The sequence below is a fragment of the Sinocyclocheilus rhinocerous genome, unplaced genomic scaffold, assembly GCF_001515625.1.
Source record: "Sinocyclocheilus rhinocerous isolate Xijiao unplaced genomic scaffold, SAMN03320098_v1.1 scaffold1686, whole genome shotgun sequence".
Classification (NCBI taxonomy): Eukaryota; Metazoa; Chordata; class Actinopteri; order Cypriniformes; family Cyprinidae; genus Sinocyclocheilus; species Sinocyclocheilus rhinocerous.
Genome location: NW_015658988.1, coordinates 16872 through 37198, shown reverse-complemented (window position 1 = coordinate 37198; position 20327 = coordinate 16872). Strand labels below are relative to the sequence as shown.

Here is a 20327-nt window from a genome sequence, read left to right as displayed (position 1 = left end):
GTGTGTGTGTGTGTGTGTGTGTGTGTGTGTGTGTGTATGTGTGTGTGTGTGTGTGTGTGTGTGTGTGAGTGTTTATGTGTGTGTTGCTTTATTGGCATGACTGTAAAAAAATACAATATTGCCAAACCTTGGAATATATATGGAGAAAATAATAACAATGAAAAGATAAAAATAATAGTTAAATTAATTAACAATAACAATCCTGTGCATTAATGACACCAAACAGAACTACAAATGCAATGACTTATGAAATAGGTTTCCCTCCCAAAACGGTCTACAATCAATTTAAAGTTTTGTTTGTTTGTTTATTTTTAAAGGACAGAAAAAAAGTGTTTTATCATAAAAAAAAATTACATTAAATTAAATAAAAACATACATACATACATTTCTGGTTTAGTCTAGCCATCATCTCCTAAGAACTTAAAGAGCTTAAAAGCTTGCTTAAAAGCATGCTTTAAGTAAAGTAATGGAATGCATCAATATAACACTACTGAAAGGTGAAAGGAATCCTTCTAGAGAAAACCATACTCATCTATAATATCGTTTTTAGGGCAGACAGTTTGCTGATAAAGCCATATATCACATTTACCACACTACACTGTATCAGACAGTATGTCTGTGCAACAGAGCAGCAGAAGGAGTTTCACCATGATATCAAAATGACCCAGACCAAAAACACAGAGAGAAAAAAAAAATTTATAAATAAAATAAGAAGGGTGAAAGCACAGGACAAAAATAGAAAATAATTGAGGGGGAAAATAAAACAGAACAAACAAAACGACTAATGGAATGCTCTGAATTTGTTCATGCATCACTTGTTCGCATTTGAATGTGCTGAGAGAGCTGCACATTAAAAGATAATCCTCCAAAATTACCATATTTATTAAACTCCCAGAGAATAACAAAAGGAATGAGGACTATGAAATGCAAGAAACGGCAAATTATTAATACACAAAATTAATACATCACGTAAGTTACAATGCAATGAAAAATAAATCAAAACCTAACAAAAATTTTGTCTGTACACAAAGAGAGCTCATAAAATGAGATCCAGAGGCTGTGTTCTGGGTTTTCTAACTGAAAGAGATTCAGCTCAGTGAGCATTTGGAGCCGACTGGACCCCCATAGAAAGTTTAATCACATGCCAACAGCCAATTAGCCCAGTGCTCTCCACATGAAGGTTTCCGCAGCTTACTGCGTTAACCTTATTAACATGTAAAAATGTTGACTAGGGGTCTAAATTGTGTAGTTACCCTTAACGACGTATACATAAACAACTACATTCTATGATTTTACACCATGTCCTAACCTAATGTGACAACACGTAAGTTGTCAGTGAGTTTGTGAGCAAAATGCTGTGCGATGCCACATGAGCAGTCAATATAATAACTTATAATATTTAATATACAATTATGCAAACTGGGATTGTGAACCAATGACATTTCACTGTGATAGTGTAGAAGCCAAATGGCCAATAAAAACCACAGTCGAATCACAGCCAATGAAAATGCTGTATCATACTTTACAAAAATAAATAAATAAATAAATAAATACAAAGTACATAGTCAAATTAATAAACATCAAGGTTATAATATTATATTTAAGATCTGAGGTAAATTGTATTATGATTTTTATGATTTATGACTATTAAAGTTGTGCAAAAAAGATTTTTGCAATTAAATAACTAATGTAAAAAAAAAAAAAAAAAATACACAAGTACCTGAGCATTATTGATAATGAACTCTCAACCACGATACTGCAGAAATAGAAACCATTCCAAAAATAGAATCTCTTGTTGGTTATTGCATATCATTGTCACAACTGCTTCAACAATTCTGCTTAATATTGAAAAGATACTTTTTTGCGTTAGGACACCGTATTATGCTTTCACACTGAAAAAGCATTGTTTCTGCTGTGTAACTATACAGAAAATGTGATTTTTCGGTAACTACATTGAGTATTGCTTCTAATAATAGTCAGAAGTATTGGAATAGCTATTGAGAACTTTATACAAATTTGACTGTTGTGAAATCCAGTGTGGAAGGGGTGAGGAATTTAATTTATTACTTTGTTCATTAAAGGTCAATTTTGCAGATTTTCAACCAGCTTTATACTGCTACAACATTGCTAGTAGACTTTGCAGACAAATTAACATTTGCATATACTGCCAACACTGTAACAATACAAAGTTGGTTGAAAATCAGTGAAGTTACCCTTTAAGGCTGGAAAATACTGTCTTGAATGAATTCACTGTCCATTTTCACTTTCCTTATGAGCTGTGCTGTGAAATATGTCTTAGTCATTTAATAAACTGGCTAAACTAGGTTATCCTGAAGTCATGATGATGCAGCTTTGAATAACCAACTCCTTTGTAGTAGGTCACAATTTGTCACCTTTACAAAGACAAAACCAAAAATTCATTTCATTCGAAAATCCATTTGCATTTCAATGAGTAATTGATCTTTACACAGATGTACTGAAATATTTACCACTAGTTAAACAGGTTTTGTTTCAGTGCTAAACTGGTCTAACTGTTCATCTCATTTCCAGCCGAGCATTGTGTTATACTTCTAACAGCCTAACAATGTCAGGGTTCTGTCACTTTGGACTAGTTTATTCATGGTTTTGTGACAGAGCCCTGACACTCCCGTCATGTCGTTGTTTTCATGTGAGCGTGCGGCTTTGTGTGTGATCGAGCCGTGTGCTCTTGTCTGCGTGTCCTGTTTCCTTGTTTCATGTTGGAGTGTGGTGTTCGGATTTCGGCACTCATGTCTTGTTGTTCCCTGTCGTGTGCCTTGTCCTGCCAGCCAGTCAAGTTGCCAGCTGTGTTTTCCCCTACGGGGTAGTTTTTGTTTTTGTTTTATTTTATTAATAAAAGTCCATCTCCTGCACCATTGAGTCCTCGTTCCATCCCTTTACCCAAACCCTGACAGAACGAACTGGCCCAAAGAGGACTCAGCAGAGATGGGCATCTTCCTTTTTCTATCTCCCACCAACGGATTTGTCCACCTGCCAGCTAATGATCCAGCAAGTAAATGCTCGCTACTTCCATCAGCAGGGGGCTGACGTGAGGAACTACGATGTGACTAATATTAAGGAGGTTTTTAACATCTGCCTCGATTAGCCTCTTAGCCTGTGGGTGATGGAAAAGCTGGGGAATCTTGGCTTCTGGGACTTCGTCTGTCATGTCTACCATCGTGGGGAGTCTGAACCCCCACCCCAAGTGAAGTCCCACTCCTCTGACTGTCCCCGCTTTCCACCTGCAGTCAGTGGAATCCCCAGCCCACCAATGACCCATAAACGGAGGAGGAGGAAGAATGGGCCCGCCTCAGTGCCCTCCGAGGTGGCTGACGACGCTGCAGCGCCCCCAGTGGTGGCTGACAAAGCTGCAGCACCCCTAGTGGCAGCCGTCTACACAGCAGAGGCCCCCAAAGGCGGCCGGAGACACAGCAGCGCCCCCAGAGATGGCTGACGATGTCGCTGCAGCACCCCTAGAGGCGGCCGACGGTGCAGCAGCGCCTCGCTCTCAGAAATGGGGGAGGAGGAGGAAGGCTTCTTCCGTCTTGCAAGAGCCCGCTGCCAGTCCGGAAGCCGTCCCAGAGCCTTCCAAGCTCCTTGCCCTGTCGGCGCCTCGCAAGCTCCTTGCCCTATAGCACCCCTAGAGGCGGACGACGGTGCAGCAGCGCCTCGCTCTCGGAAATGGGGGAGGAGGAGGAGGAAGAAGGCTTCTTCTGTCTTGCGAGGCCTGGAGGCCATCCCAGAGCCCGCTGCCAGTCCGGAGGCCATCCCAGAGCCTCCCAAGCTGCTCCTTGCCCTGCTTGCGCCTCGCAAGCTCCTTGCCCTATAGCACCCCTAGAGGCGGCCGACGGTGCAGCAGCGCCTTGCTCTCGGAAATGGGGGAGGAGGAGGAGGAGGAAGAAGGCTTCTTCCGTCTTGCAAGGCCTGGAGGCCATCCCAGAGCCCGCTGCCAGTCCGGACGCCGTCCCAGAGCCTCCCAAGCTCCTTGCCCTATAGCACCCCTAGAGGCGGCCGATGGTGCAGCAGCGCCTTGCTCTCGGAAATGGGGGAGGAGGAGGAGGAAGAAGGCTTCTTCCGTCTTGCAAGGTCCGGAGGCCATCCCAGAGCCCGCTGCCAGCCCGGAGGCCGTCCCAAGCTCCTTGCCCTGATGCTGGCTCCGCCCTTGAAGAATGCCCTGCCAGCGCCACCCAGGCACCTTGCTTTGATGCCGGCTCTGCCCATGTGTTTTGCTCTGCCGGCTCCGCCCAGACTCTTTGCCCAGCCAGCGCGTCCCAAGCTCTTCGCCCTGCCAATACCACCTAAGCGTCTTGCCCTGCTGGCTTTCTCCTTGATGTGGTCTCCGCCCTTGCCCCCTCCGCAGACTCCAGAAGCGCTAGAGCCTGCCTGGTCTGCCTGGAGTCTCCCTGGCCCATGCCTCCAGCCCCACCCTGGCTGTCTGCCGGGGTTCCTGTTAAGCCGGAGCCTCTCTAGTCTGTCCCTCCAGCTCCGCCCTGGCTGTCTGCCAGGGTTCCTGTTAGGCCGGAGCCTCCCTGGTTCATCCCTCCGGCTCTGCCCTGGCCTCCTGCCGGGACTCCTGGACTGCCTGAGCCTCCCTGGCTCAACCCTCTCGCCCCTCCCTGGTCCCTTTAATGACTGTCTGGGCTGTCTTGATGGCACTGGCTTGGCTTCCCTCCCTCCCTTGTCTCTATTGTCTCACCCCTTTCTATCTTGTGGTCTCATTTGTTCTGGTCTTAGGTCATGTTCCTGTATTGTTTTGGTGTTCCTTGTTAGGGTGGCGTCCCTTTTGAGGGGGGGGGGGTAGTGTCAGGGTTCTGTCACTTCGGTCTAGTCTATTCATGGTTTTGTGACAGAGCCCTGACACTCCCGTCATGTCGTTGTTTTCATGTGAGCGTGCGGCTTCGAGTGTGTTCGAGCCATGCGCTCTCGTCTGCATTTCCTGTTTCCTTGTTTCATGTTGGAGCATGGTGTTCGGATCCCGGCATTCATGTCTTGTTGAGGTTCGGTTTTATGTCGGGGTTCGGACACTCACGCTCCATGTTCTGTCTTGTTGTGGGAGCGTGCGGTCTCGAGTTCGCTCGGGCCATGTGCTCTTCTGTCTGCGTGTGTTGTGTCTTGTGTAGCACGTGGTTCGTGTTCGGCTGCGTGCTCTCGTCGTCTCGTGTTGTTGCACGCAGTTCGTGTTCCTATCGGCTGCATGCTGTTATGTTATGTCTTGTGCTGTGTAGCACGCAGCTTGTGTTTTTCATTGGCTGCGTGCTTTTATGTTGTCATGTCTTGTGTGAACACACGGCGTATGAGTATTCTCATTAGCTGCGTGTTCGTGTCTTGTTTTGTTCAAGTACATGGTTTGTGATTGTTTTGCTGGTCATGTACTTGTGTTTTTGTTTCGTGTGAGCACATGGCTTTTGTCCTTGTTTTCTGTGTGCCATGTAGGCCTGGGCGATAAAACGGTATCGATATTTATCGACGGTACACCTTCTTCGATATCGATTGAAAAAATGTTCGATATAGCGGGACAAGTACGACTGCTGCACTTGCGTCTCACACAAGAGATGTATAGAAAGCCATGCAAAGTTAAAACAGTTTAAACTTTTAGAAAACACATCACGAATTTGTGGAGGTTTATTCCTTTTCACTGCGTCTCACATACTTGCTAAATGCGCTGCATTATTTTGCTCATTGCGCCCTCCTGTGGCCTCGGGAGACAATTAGACCTATACAATAAAGACCTATTTAATTTGCATATAAAACATTAGAAATGAGATATGTTTAATTTTTTTATTGTGTTTGATTGTTAAAACAAAAAAACATTTGTTGTTTGTCTCAATAAATTGTGTTAATTATAAATAAAGTGGTTATATTTAAACATTTTTTTTCTATTGCTTTAGCTATATCGCCCAGCCCTAATGCCATGTGCTCTCATGTCTATTGTCTTGACCCCGCACATCTTGTTTCCTAATTATTGGTTCATTAGCCCCACCTGTCTTCCCTTGTTACCCTCCTCATTTGGTCCCTATTTATTCTCGTGTTTGCAGTCCCGTGCCAGTTCGTCGTTGAATGTTCCCTGTCGTGTGCCGTGTTCTGCCTTGTCCTGCCAGCCAGTCAAGTTGCCAGCTGTGTTTTCCCCTACGGGGTAATTTTTGTTGTTTGTTTTGTTTTATTTTATTATTAATAAAGCTCATTCTCCTGCACCATTGAGTCCTCGCTTCATCCCTAGACCCCCAACCCTGACAAACAATGGCATCCCGCAGAGAAACGACGTCAAGACACAACACATTTCCTTACCCCGCTGCACAGTTTCCACCTTGTTCTCTATGGAAGTGATAATGACAGGATGAAGTCTGCAGCACTATTATAACACATCCTAACTTTTCTGAAGTGTGTTTTGGCACTTGAAAGTATGATAAACAGACTGTGATTATCAGGAAACCCTATTCTTGTAAATAAAGGCACAGAAGACATTAAGCATGTGCAAATAACGTAATCTGCTGAGACTATGGGTTGTCAATGTAATGTGCTAATTGAATTTTCTGAATTATTTGGAAGCAAACACCATTACATGAAAGTAATTGCAATTAATCACTATGTCAATATGTAACTAACATGTACTTGTAAGTTAACGTAACTAATTTGCATATATTGAAAACACACACACACACACACACACACACACACATCTGCCAAGACTGTTCAAAAGATGATGTTCCAAGATAAATTTCTGCTCAAATGGTGGCAGGGCATGCAAAGCACACAAACCATTTTGGTTTGGTTTGGTTTGGTGTGTACTGAAAGGTTAGTTCTGGCTTACGCCTGGTGCTTATCAGTTACATAACCGTGCTGTTTGACACAATACGATCAGTATGGATGTGGCAGCCTATCAAACTCTGATTTCCGGTAAACCAATCACAAGTACCCTGACACCTTAGGGACACATCAGATCTTTTTATTATACAATTTAATTTCTATTTTTAACTGTATTTAATTCCTGGGATGGCAAGGATTAATTTTCAGCAGCAATTGCTCCAGTCTTCAGTGTCACATGATCCTTCAGAAAGCATTCTAATATGTTGTTTTGGTGGTCAAGAAATTTTTTTTATTATTATCAATGTTGAAAACAGTTGTGCTGCTTAATATTTTTGTGAAAACAGAGATACCTTTTTTCAAGATTCTTTGATGAATAGAAAATTCAAATGAACAGAATTTATTTTAAAGGGGTCATATGATGCGATTTCAATTTTTCCTTTCTCTTTGAAGTGTTACAAGCTCTTGGTGCATAAAGAAGGTCTGTAAAGTTGCAAACACGCTTGCGGTATTCGGCCAATCACAACGCACTGGATATCTGGCCAATCAGAGCACACCTCGCTTTTTAGACCGATGAGCTTTGTAAAAATCGAGGCGTTTCAAAAAGGCGGGGCATAGAGGATAAACAAAAATGTACAGTATGTGGAAAATAATGTTTTTTTTTTACTTTAAACCGCATAAACACATTTCATTACACCAAATACACAAAATAATGTTCTTTTTAGCAGCATCATATGACCCCTTTAAATTATAATCTTTTGTAACACTGTTATGTCTTTACTCTCACGCGTTCTCGCTGAATAAAAAAACAAATGGACCCCAGAATTTCGAGAGTGTTTTTGGTGCAATAATGCGTTGTGTGAAAGTTGCAGGATGACCCTCAAACATCTTGGGAGATACTTTAAAAAAAAAAAAATTTGGCAGTGTAAATTCTCCCAATATGTGCAATGATACGATTAAGAGGCGCAATGTTACCACATGCAAATTGTAACATGGAGCAAATCTCACATTCTCAACTCACAATTCCGGTTTGGTTTACTTTCACTGTAAGTACAACTTATTGGTTTAAAAAAAAGAGGGGAAGAGTCAATAAATTTTTATGGTAATGCCAAAAATTATGCCATGAATGTTGTCAAATTAGCTTAACTTGCATTAGACCTTCTAAGGTTTCACTGTAACTGGCACAAAATTAAATCATTATTTGCAATTATGTGTATGACAATTAACGACCTGCCAAAATATAACTATGACAGTGGCAGATAACAACTTTTCAAACTAGCCACAGAAGGAAATATATATATATAAAAGACATTTTGATTCTGAGAAGGTCACTCCGAATCTGCCGGAGGTAGCTTATTAACATTCATGTCAACATTACTGTCTGGCTTTCTAGATAATGAATGTACAGTGAAAGGCTCCATTAAGTCATTGTGTCTCAATAGCCTAAAGGAAAAAATGTGGACATTCAAGCTGCAGGAAATGCCAGAGATGATCCGACTGGGGCCAAGGCAGAGGTTAAGGCAGCAACTTACTCTTTGCAGGCGTTGGAGACGTGGGCAGGTACAGTGTATTTGCAGTCCATGATCATAGTCAGAGTCTCGCTGTCGTTGGCCTCTTGGAAAGGGGGCTGACCGCACACCAGCATGAAGAGGATGACCCCTAGACTCCAGATATCTACAAGGAAGAGGGTTAAAATGTCATCAGCATTTTCAACAGACTGTTTAATTCATTAGAATAGTGAAGAGAGAGAAGAAAAAAAAACAGAGCCTTCATTGCCTCAGGAAGGCAGAATGAAACAAGACAGACAAAGGTCTACATACCTACAATTTCAACCAAGAATTTGGCAAAGAGTAACATCTGGCACATTATTTGCATTCATTTTCAGTATTTATGATTCTCAATAAACAGTGTCTGCTTATTTTCCCATGGTAGTGAGACACTTTCACAGGTGGTTTTGATGCAGACCTGATTTCAACTGATTTATTTACTTTTATTAGTGTGAATAAAAGCTGTCATCTAAACTTGGTTGCACACAAAAGAACTGCATGATTCGGTTAAAAAAAAAAAAAAACATTCTGGACTTCATCAAATGTACCAAGTGTGAACATTAAGGATTAGTTCACTCCAAAAAGTGAACTGAAAAAAAACCCACATGACTGAAGACAGACTGAAAGAGTGTTCTGAAAAGAGCGTTCTGAAGAAAAGATGGATGGACTAAGTTTGTTTTCAAACTCAATCAAATGTACCAAGTTTGAACACAATTTTAAAGGATTAATTCAACCAAAAATGAAATAACTCATCATGGTATACAAAAAAGAACCACATGATTCGGATTGACATTAGTGTACTGAAGGAAAGGGGGACATACTGAATTTCGTTTCAAACTCAATTTAGTGTACCAAGTGTGAACACAATTTTTAAGGATTAGTTCTCCCCCCAAATGAAAAGCCTATCATAATTTCACAAAAAACCTCAAATGATTCAGATTGACAACAGTGTTCTGAGGGAAAGAGGGACAAACTGAATTTGGTTTCAAACTCAATCAAATGTACCAACAAGTGTGAACACAATTTTGAAGGATTAGTTCACCCCAAAATGAAAAGCCTATCATAATTTCACAAAAATACTCAAATGATTCAGGTTGACAAGAGTGTTCTGAGGGAAAGAGGGACAAACTGAATTTGGTTACAAACTCAATCAAATGTGCCAAGTGTGAACACAACTTAAAATAATTATTTCACCCCAAAATGAAAAGTTGATCATAATTTCACAAAAAAGACTCAAATGATTCAGATTGACAAGAGTGTTCTGAGGGAAAGAGGGACAAACTGAATTTGGTTATAAACTCAATCAAATGTACCAACAAGTGTGAACACAATTTTGAAGGATTAGTTCGCCCCAAAATGAAAAGTTGGTCATAATTTTACAAAAAAGACTCAATGATTCAGATTAACAAGAGTGTTCTGAGGGATAGGGGGACAAACTGAATTTGGTTTCAAACTCAATTAAATGTGCCAAGTGTGAACACAACTTAGAAGGATTAGTTTACCACAAAATTGAAATTGTCATCGTCTCATATCATCTCAAACATTTCTTGCGTATTATACTACAAAAGAAAAAAATAAAATTAATGGATTGATTGTTAAATTTTAGGGTGAATGATCATAGTGAGACTGGCATACAGGGTTTCAGACTATGACTAAAAGAGTCCCAAATGTGACAAAAAATAAACATTTGTGACAATGGCTTATGATCTAGACACCACTGGAAACAGTTGGGAAAACCAGTAGAGAGCTCGCACACAGATATCCCTGGATTTGTCCCTGAAGTTCTGTGCAAATTTTACTAATCACAAAATGCTACAGTTTTAAAGATGTGTGGTTTCTAAAACTGATGACAGTTTTTCTGTAATCGTGCGACACTAATGTGCAAAGTGCGAAATGCTCAGTGACTCTGTGCTCTGGTGGTGAACAGCGGAAAGTTAGGGAGAAGTGGCCGAGCCCATTAACAGACATTAAATCAATTTAGCAGCGTGGGTGGCCCACAGACTGAGAAAAATTGGTTTGTCTCAGCCAAAATCTGCCCCACGAGCCCTGACTGTCAAAACACAAGGGATGTAATTAACAAGTGCTACGGAATGTTCAATAACAGCGAAAAAAAAACAAAAAAACACTGCATGAGCGGTCTGCAGCAGCATGCACTTCTTAATCTTAAATCAGAAATTGTAAGTACAGCTGTAACTGAAATGAGAGAGAAAGTTTAAGCAAAACTTCCATTAGCCCTTCACTCTCCAGGGATGTCACCGCAACTACGGCAACAGTTTGCAGTGGCAAGAGGCAAACCACTTTAATAGGCCCATTTTATGAAATTGACAACACATTTGAGAAAATGGAAGAGGCATGATTTCTTGCTCTAGCTTGCACAGATGGCAGGGGTGCATTTCTAGAAGGTAATGGGAGATATTTTATCTGATAATGGCCCCTCGGAGAGCTCCAATCTGCTGCGGAGTGTGCAGCAGTACACCTGAGGCACTGAGCAGCCGTGGTTATGCACCGTGCCAGTGGCTCTGGACCGTTTCCGTCCCTACTGGGACTGTTCGGCTGTAATGACCTGTACACCCACAGGCTGCGGGTTCTACTCTGACCACTGACAGACAGATGGATCAGAAACAAATCTGGCCCAGCAAGAGGTCACTGTATAGCCAGATATCCTGCAGTGTTTAAAACTCTACCATTGACACCAGGGTAAACACACAGCATGCTCTACCTATGGACAATATGATTGTGAGAGCTTTGTCAGTTCTGATTATTAAATTTCAACTAAAAACAGTTCAGTCATGGTGGCAGCAGAAAATAATATTATATAGAATGCCGTCTTTTGCAGCCAGATTTCTGACTATGAACAAGGGTCTCGGTCTTGAAGTACACACTTAAGGCCTATTCACACCAAGAACAATAGCTATAAATAACTAGAACTATAAATATGTTGTATGGTGATAATGTTCTGTATAAGCACACACTGCAGTTATGCAAGTCTAAATTCTGATTGGCTGTGAATGTTAATCAGCTGAATTTTTTATTATATAGTTATAGTTGTGGTGTGGACTTCCCATATTCTCAAGGAATTAGTGAAAGAAGTGAAAGAATTAAGATGATTATTAAAACTTTATAGTTATAGTTATCTTCCTTGCTGTGAACAAGCCTTTAGACTTGGAGCTGTCAATAATTCAGTGACATAAGGCTAATATTAATTCATTCAAATACTGTATACTCATACCCACAATGGTTTGAATGTGTCTCCAAGATCAGCATGTTTTTAATTTCTCAATTTAAATTTATTTAAATATTTGTTCCGTTTGGGATGGGCCTACAGTCAAAAAAGACGTTTGGCATAACATTTTGTTATTAAAACATTTACAAAATTGTTCCACTTCTTATTAATATTTGAAGACCTTTCATCTGCCAAATCAAAGTCATGTGACACGATTTTGACTGAAAGTCAGTTTCAAATATGTCCCACATGACCTTTTCAGTCATTAAATTTAAACTTCTTGAAAATGGTGTAAAGGTTTTCAAAACCAAATGAAAGAGATAATCCATACAACACACCTTCATGATGCCAATGGTCTTGAAATATGAATGCTTTCAAATAAAGGTCTGTGGAACATGCCATGCTCCAATTTTAAACAAAATGTGAAAAAATTGAGAATCAAATGTACTCGACTGGCTTCATAATCCATTATCTTTTATCCAGACTTTACATGGATAAAAGGAACTGCACTGACCATTATGAGCACCAGGAAATAGAATGGAGAGCTATGCTTTAATAAATCAAAGTCTGTTTAATTTTGAATGACTGAAGAAAGGGTAGGTCCTGAATCAATGAACAGACCAATATGCTTAACGCAATAATAAAATAAATAATAATAAAAAAAAAAGTTATGACATGCCTTAAACAGTAGAGCATTGCACTAGCAACGCCAAGGTCATATTTGATTCCCAGGGAAAGCAAGAACTGATGAAACGTATAGCTTGAATGCAAAGTCACTTTGGATAAAAGCATCTGCCAAACATATATAAAATAAAACTCTAGGATTGCACTGGATCTTTCTACACTGTTGAGCAATGTAATTATTGGGGACCAGGTGTGCCACATATATATATATATATATACAAACACACATATATATATATATACATACACATATATAAATCTATTACCAATTTATTAATAAAAAAAATAAAGAAATCAAATGTCAAAAAAAAAATGCTTTTATCACTCATGTCATTCCGAACCAACAACTTTCATTTACATTAATGATAGAATTTTCATTTTAAGTAAATTAAATAGCTTTAATGTCTATTTATTTGTCAATTTTAAATGTGACTTAATGAATGTAGTTAATTATTTATTGATATGTTTAATGACATTTTAACCAAGAATAAAATGTTTATTTACTTGTCAATTTGAAAATAGGTCTAAGTATTTTTTTTTCTTATAAATTAATTTTTATGTGGCACTCCATCCCCCGGCTTAAGCCTAGTCTCCGACTAAAATGTAAGTCTGAGCTGTTTCAACTGAAAGAAACTTGCACTGATTTATCTTGAAATATGTCAGTGCCCTTGTTTTGTCTCAAGATGCACACCAGTAATGTTTTTTCTAAGGCATGTTTATAAAAATGACTTTAAAATCCTAAATGAACTATGGCCTAGTCCTGGCTTAAGCTAAGCCCCGTCTGTGAAACCGGGCCCATATGTATTGAAAAAAATAATCCTGCTGTCCACTGAAAGATCTGGTTGAAATAATTTGAGTACTGATGTTTCAACGCTTGACCTGTGCACAACTGTAGCTCGGTGTTTAACTCCATCTAATTCAACGTGCTGGAAAACGTTGACACACATCATGTGAAAGGGCCTTTATTCACTTGATGGCTTCCTTCAGCCATTCAACACAGAACTCAGCACACTATTAAAACAATCACAATCAAGTTACTGATAGATCATGCCTTCGCCAATTCATTCGAGAAAAGAAACCCGCGACAAAAGCCGTACACAAACAAAGACACTGAAACTCTCATTGAGATACTGACATCATAACAATACGAAGACATTCAGAGACAACATCTCTGACATTCACAGCTCTTTGGCACATCAAAAAGATCAATCCAAGCAAAATAAATCAAACAACTCATTTCACCGTCTGAGTACTTCAAATATGAATGCATTTGGCGACAGGACAATGCCTCAAACACACTCTCTCCAGTGCTAGACAAAGACTAATGGGTTGTGGCCAAACAAAGGGCTGCTTTAGTGCTTTAGAGTCCATCTGTGGTGCTCTGTCTGTCAGCTGTGGATGAACTTCAAATGCAGTTCCCTCATAAAGAAACAATGGCTCAGTCTGTGAAGTCTGCAGTAGAACTGTAGCAAGTCATCAACAGATGCCATCACCACTTCGCCCCTCGGTGACTGGAGTGCTTTTCTTTGTGTCAAGCCGTCAGATGCAGCTCTATCCACGTTTCGTTGTCACAGTGCACTTGACGCCAGGGTTCATTATGCAAAACTTGGGTTATTTTAACCTCAAGACTGGACAATGCTCAAGCCTGGATGCATCTTAGACTGTTACACAACCTTGGCGCTAGAAACGCCTGCACTAAACATAAAATATTTACAACATAATGTAATCCAAGATTGATTTGCTAGCATGGCGTGCACATACACAGTCCAACCCTTACTAATTTCAAATGCTTTATTTAAGCTTATCAATGCCCTGCTGAACACCTAAAATAACAAGAATCAATCAATGCATTAATAATAAAAAAGAAATACAAAAAACAATCTATAAAAGTTGCATTTAAAAATTAGTTATTTTAGTTTATTGTTACATTTAAAAATTTAAACATGACTTTAACAGCTTAAATATACGCATATTTATTTATAATGTGAGTGAAAATCAGAATGTTAGACCTCTGGGGTTTGCTGTAAACTAGAGCTCTCTATAATTCAGACAACAAAAAAGCTCACATGGAAAACAGCAGTGACCTAATGTTCTCAACAATGAATTACTACAAAAAAGGGTTAGGCTTTAGAGTCTGAAGAAAATCAACTCATTTTAAAGTTAAAGTAGAAGATCCATTGCAGTAGATCCGCTATGGGAGCTTTTAGGAGTGACGGTCATGCTCTCATGTTGAATGTGACAGGTGAGCTGACATTACGTAACACAGGTGCAACATAGTCTGCATGCGAGTGGTGTGACTTTAAGGCGTTTTTAAAATGAGCCTGCCAATACTGTTAAGGTGTTTTGTAAGCACATAGACATGTATTTGCATACTGGCCCAAGTCAAAACACAGACAGACAGACAGACAGACAGACAGACACATAAGGTTTTTAGAAAAAAGTTAAAGATTTTACATAAAAAAAATTTTGAATTTTGAATGTTGCATTTCATTGCTTTGTGTTTTAGGGTTAACAAAAAATGTCTGTAAAATGAATAGATAATGTCCTGGCAGAAAATAACCAGTACATTTTCAGTTATTTTTTTATTTTATTTTTTTTAACAGTGTACCTTCACATGCAGTAAAAACACTATATGTGCATTGTATTATCTGTAATTTACTGTAAACTACTGTCAAATTTATGGTTCTTGATGAAGTAAAAAAATATGAATTAGCGTTCCCAGAAATTCCTGTGACATCAAATCATATGATTGCATTTTATATAAATAGTTTAGTTTCTTCTTATTTTTGTCATCTTATTTCTGTTAAAGGCAAAATTAAATGCCAAGTAAATTGGCAAATTAGGGCCATTATTGTGAAACCCGCGAGACACAACAGCTCCGATCACAGCGTCCTCCATCCTCCTGTTGTTAACGTTGTTCTTCTTTGTTTCCGTTGTTGAATGCCGCACACAAATGACGTCGCTGTTGACTGGCTTACGTCACTTCTTAGTACACACTGTCGGTGCGAATGCAACCCTTTAAATGGTACTGGGAAATAGTTTGCGTAAAATCGTCCCAGTACTTTAGTACTGTACATTTAGTTCTGGAACTAAAGCGGTGCGAAAGGCCCTATTAACTATATTGCTATGAAATGTACAGAATGGTAAGAAGTTGTATAACATGTTACTCCATAATACCTGGAACATTAACACTGTATGTTCACACTCCATAAGTGTAATTGCAAGTAATAGCACAGCATAAAATTCACACAATTAGAGGCGTCATGCATTTTCGTAAATAAATACGATGAGGTTTGAGTTCAGTGTTTTCTTCAATTTTCTAACCCTAAGTATGAGTAATAGTGGCACTGCATGACAGAAAGTATGACACTTTCAAATACACAAGACCTTAACTAGTGCTGTACAGTCATAAACTGAAAAAAAATTGTACAGTTCTTCCAAGCTAAAAAAAATCTGGTCCAACTCTAAATCAGATGTCTATAATTGCAGTTTACCAAATGTTAAGTCATAAAAAGTACTTTTCAATAACATTTGATTAAATGTTAGTTGCCCTATACTTATGTAACACAACGTCACAACACATTTTTTGTTACACATACAATGACTCATGGCATTAGGATACTTGCATGATGGATGAAAATGGATGAAACAAGATATGAAAACATTTGTCATTTATTTAAATAAATATAAAGCTGGTGCAGACATAACTTACAAGTCAAGTTATAAAGCCACTTTAGAGCTAAATAAAGTTTTTTTTTTTTTTTTTTTAAGGCTTGCAACCTGATGAACATCTGAAGTACCAAAGGAATTAATTTATTAATTAAAAAAGTAAATACAAAAATGAAAAAAAAAAAGTTATATTTTTGCTACATTTAACAATTTAAACATGACTTAAACTGCTTCAATTTTGTATGTTTATTTGTCAATTTAAATAGTGACTATCATTCAATTTTACATTTTTAAAATTCTAATAAACTAGACAGTTTAAATGTATTTATTTGTAATAAATGAATGTAATAAAACCCATAGGGATCTAAACAATGAGGACTATTTAAGTTTCAGGGCAGGGCCTAAGGGTTTTTGTATGTTTGTGGCATATGTGTGCTCTAACTGATGCTTCAGCAAGAACTGAAAGATACAGATTTGTAGCACATCCTTGTTTGAGGCCAGCAGGTTCATGAGGAAAAGAAGTGCTTTGCCCTCATTTGTCCCATCACTCCTAACCACTGTGTGCTCTCCTTCTGTGCTACCACAAAATAAAGAGTCCTATTGAAACAAAAGTCAGACAGCTACTGAAAAGACTCACTGTCTGAGAAGAAAGGTGTTTGTTGCTGAACAAGGAAGTTGCGTGCAAAAACACGCACATACAAAACATATGAAGTGCCTAATCACTGCACAGACACCTGCGACAACAGAGAATACCAACTGGGGAAAACCAGTCAGTTTTATTTTTAGACATTAATAATGTTCTCGGCTCACGCAACTAGACACCAGCTGATCTTGCTTGATATTAACCGAGTCCTGAGTTCAGAAAAACAGATTAACCAAAACATTTCATCTGAAAAGACCATCGGGGAAACCAATCTTGATGTGAGCGATGAAGGGAACAACTGGCATCAAAAGAACACTGCAAAGCACTGAACACTGCAAATGCTGCTGCTGTGAACCACCATGGTACATTTATCTAGTTGGCTAATGCATTGTATATGAGGTTGCTAAAATCGTAGAAAACAATTTGATATATTTTAATCAATCAGAACGAGTTTAAAATGACATCATCGTTTTTCAAATAAAGTTTGTTCATAAATGTAGATGTCGGTTTATGATTAAATTTAGCAAACTAGTGTTCCAGATTAAAACCTAAAGGGATAGTTCACTGTCAAGTTGCTAAACTTGTATGAGTTTATTTTGTCTATTGAACACAAAGAAGATATGTTGATTAATGTTGGTAAACAAACAGTTGACGGTAGCCACTTATAGTGCGTTTTTCCCCCCAATAATAAGTCGATGGCTACCGTCAACTGTTTGGATACCAACATTCTTCAAAATATCTTTTTTTGTTCTTAACACTCATACAGGTTTGTAACAACTTGGGGGTGAGTAAATGATGACAGAATTTTCATTTTTGGATGAACTATGCCTTTAATTTAAACGTAAAACATCAGTTTTTTCCCCCTGACAAAGAATGTTGCAAAAAAAATTATTATTTTTTAAGCAATAAAAAGGTGTAGTAAGTATAGACAATAGGGTTGGGTATCGTTTGGGTTTTTTCCGATACCGGTGCCAAATCGATACTTTTAAAACGGTACCAGTGCCTAAACGGTGCCTGAACCGATACTTAAAAAAAAAAAAAAATTACCCAAAATAGGATGGATTGGTCATTATTTAGCGCTATAAACACATTTGTGACCCTGGAGCACAAAACTAGTCTTAAGTCGTTTGGGTATATTTTTAGCAACAGCCAAAAAAAACATGGGTCAAAATTATCGATTTTTCTTTTATGCCAAAAATCATTAGGATATTAAGTAAAGATCATGTTCCATGAAGACATTTTATCAATTTCCTACCATAAATATATAAAAACTTAATTTTTGATTAGTAATATGCATTGCTAAGAACTTCATTTGGACAACTTTAAAGGCGATTTTCTCAGTATTTTAATTTGTTTTGCACCCTCAGATTCCTGATTTTCAAATAATTGTATCTCGGCCAAATATATTCCTATCCTAACAAACCATCCAACAATGGAAAGCTTTTTTATTCAGCTTACAGATGATATATAAATCTCAATTTCAAAAAATTTACCCTTATGACTGGTTTTGTGGTCCAGGGTCACAATTAATGTCTGTTTCATTCATACTGGACGCCAGAGGGCGCCCTCGCGCATAAACTCCACATGCGCATCACAGAAGGAATAGGACTCAGGAAATCCCTAATATGGACAGGCAGGCATTGCTATGGCTGTAACTGAGTAAACAGAAGATATAAACGTTTTGAATGATAAAACAAAGACAATAAACACTCGACTGTGACAATGTATAGTTTATCTGTGTTATTCAAGCCATCTTTGGTATTTTCATCATAATTAAGTATATTTATAATCCATTGCTAATCGACATAGCCTTTTTACCATATGCTTTTTACAGTATAGAACATGTTTTCTGCCTCATTCTGTGACAAGAAGCCACATCAGATCACTAAAGGAAGCAGTTGTGGAGTAAAAACGTTATAGTGTTCTCTTTTGTTGGACAACAGGTTTAGAAACGCTTCTCATTTCAAGGAAAGTTTAGTTTTAGGTATTTTAATTTAAGCGTGTTCAGCTGAGCTAGCTAACGGTTGGCTACCTGCTGCAGTCAGAGCAAGTGTAATTACTGCATTCACGCGCTCCTCAGATGCTCTCATTTCCCGAGTTGTGCTTTTAAGTCGGAATGTGAAAACAACATGGACACTCGCGTTACTACAAAGATGTGTTGGATTTGTATTATTAGAGCTTTCTGACTTGCGTTTGTGAATTTTCTCAGTCGGGAAATTATATTTCACGTGCGGTGCCGGTAACCCTTATGTCCGTTTCGGAAAACCAGAGAACAAATATTTTAATCGATCGCTCAAGCATTTAAGTGGCACCGAAATGAGGAACCGAAATCTGCGTTCTGATTCGATTCTAGTACATACCGGTTACATAGGTACCAACCCTAATAGACTAACTGATTTGTTCAATCAAATGAAAAATTGTGTGTTTGATTGGTCCAGACGCTACAACAATGTGATAACTACTTTTATAGTTTTCTTTTAAATAAAATATTAAATAGTATTAGTATTATTTTAAAGAATTTATAGAATTATTATACTACATTAGTTACAGTTTACCAGGAAAAATAGCTAGCATACCAAATTAAAAAGTAATTGCCAAATTAAAAATAAATCATTTAAAATTATTATTTTTTAATTATTAAAATAAAACATTAAAAAATCATAAAATGCATGATTTAAAAAATAATTAAAATGATTTTTTTTAAAAATATTTTTCCTTTCATATAAAATATTTATTTATTAAATAATAAAACTAATTAATAAATTATTAAACTAAACTATTTTGAATTATGTACTAATATAAGGATTTTTATTTAATTGTTTAGTCATTATTTTTAATCCTTTATTTATTTATATTTGTGGTGACTGGGCCAGTGAAAATATTGGTTTGGCAAGTACAAATCAGGGCCTGTCTGGGAAAAAATAAATAAAAATTATTGTTTAGCACTGAAAGGGTGGGATGCATCAGTGAACCTGCACCTGGAGCCTTTTTCTTCTGTCCTGGTGTCAGGTCTGATGGGTGATCTGAACAGGGGGCACATGTCTCTGGAAAGCCTCAAGAGTGCTGGACACACCTGGTCCAACAGCGGCAGCAGGTGTTACCATAGCAGCAAGCGGCCTGGTTTAATGGCCCTCCGGGTGGACTTCACATTGTACACCTGTCTCAGGCAAAATCAGGAAAAGAAAGACACCACTCTAAACATAGTTCCTCCATTTCCTTTAATAGCCTGCACCATCCATCTCTCACATTTGTGTTCTGCTCCCTCTCTCTGTAATCCAGAGCTTCAGCATTGCACAGCACAGAAGAAAGAGACATGGGAGGAGAAGATACACCTCACTGCCATCCCCTCGTTGTGGTGCCAGTGCAGCAGAAGTGACGGGACTCGCGTAAGCGTGCAGGCAGCATATGTGCCTTGCTGGTGCTTTAATTAGTGATTGGGGATTAGTCACTTGGCAACTTTCTCTGGTGAGCTCACCGCACCAGTTCTCTTCTCCAGTAACCAGTTCAGAGCGGCCCAGAGAGGAGCAGTGTGCTGCTCAGACAGAAAGTATGCATCATTTCCTCTTCTAACACACATGCAAAAAGTGTCCTTCAATGTTAACTAGCCTACCCCAATGATGGTGTAGGGCTACCGCACCTCACAAAAAGACACAACAAGCTAGTTTGTGGTAAGAGATGGTTAGAGCAGGAATCTTTCTTTATATATATATAAAGCTTTATATTTGATTTTTCTTTATATATA

General features: G+C 38.6%; 1 protein-coding gene across 1 annotated transcript in view; it reads right to left on the bottom strand.

Annotated features, from left to right (window-relative positions):
• The window catches only part of LOC107723077 (SNF-related serine/threonine-protein kinase-like), a 50591-nt gene that overhangs the window by 16197 nt on the left and 14067 nt on the right, over positions 1 to 20327 (bottom strand). Inside the window, exon 2 of the mRNA XM_016531582.1 lies at positions 8352 to 8493. Within this exon, the coding sequence (XP_016387068.1) occupies positions 8352 to 8493 (142 nt within the window). The remainder of the gene's footprint in view (positions 1 to 8351; positions 8494 to 20327) is intronic.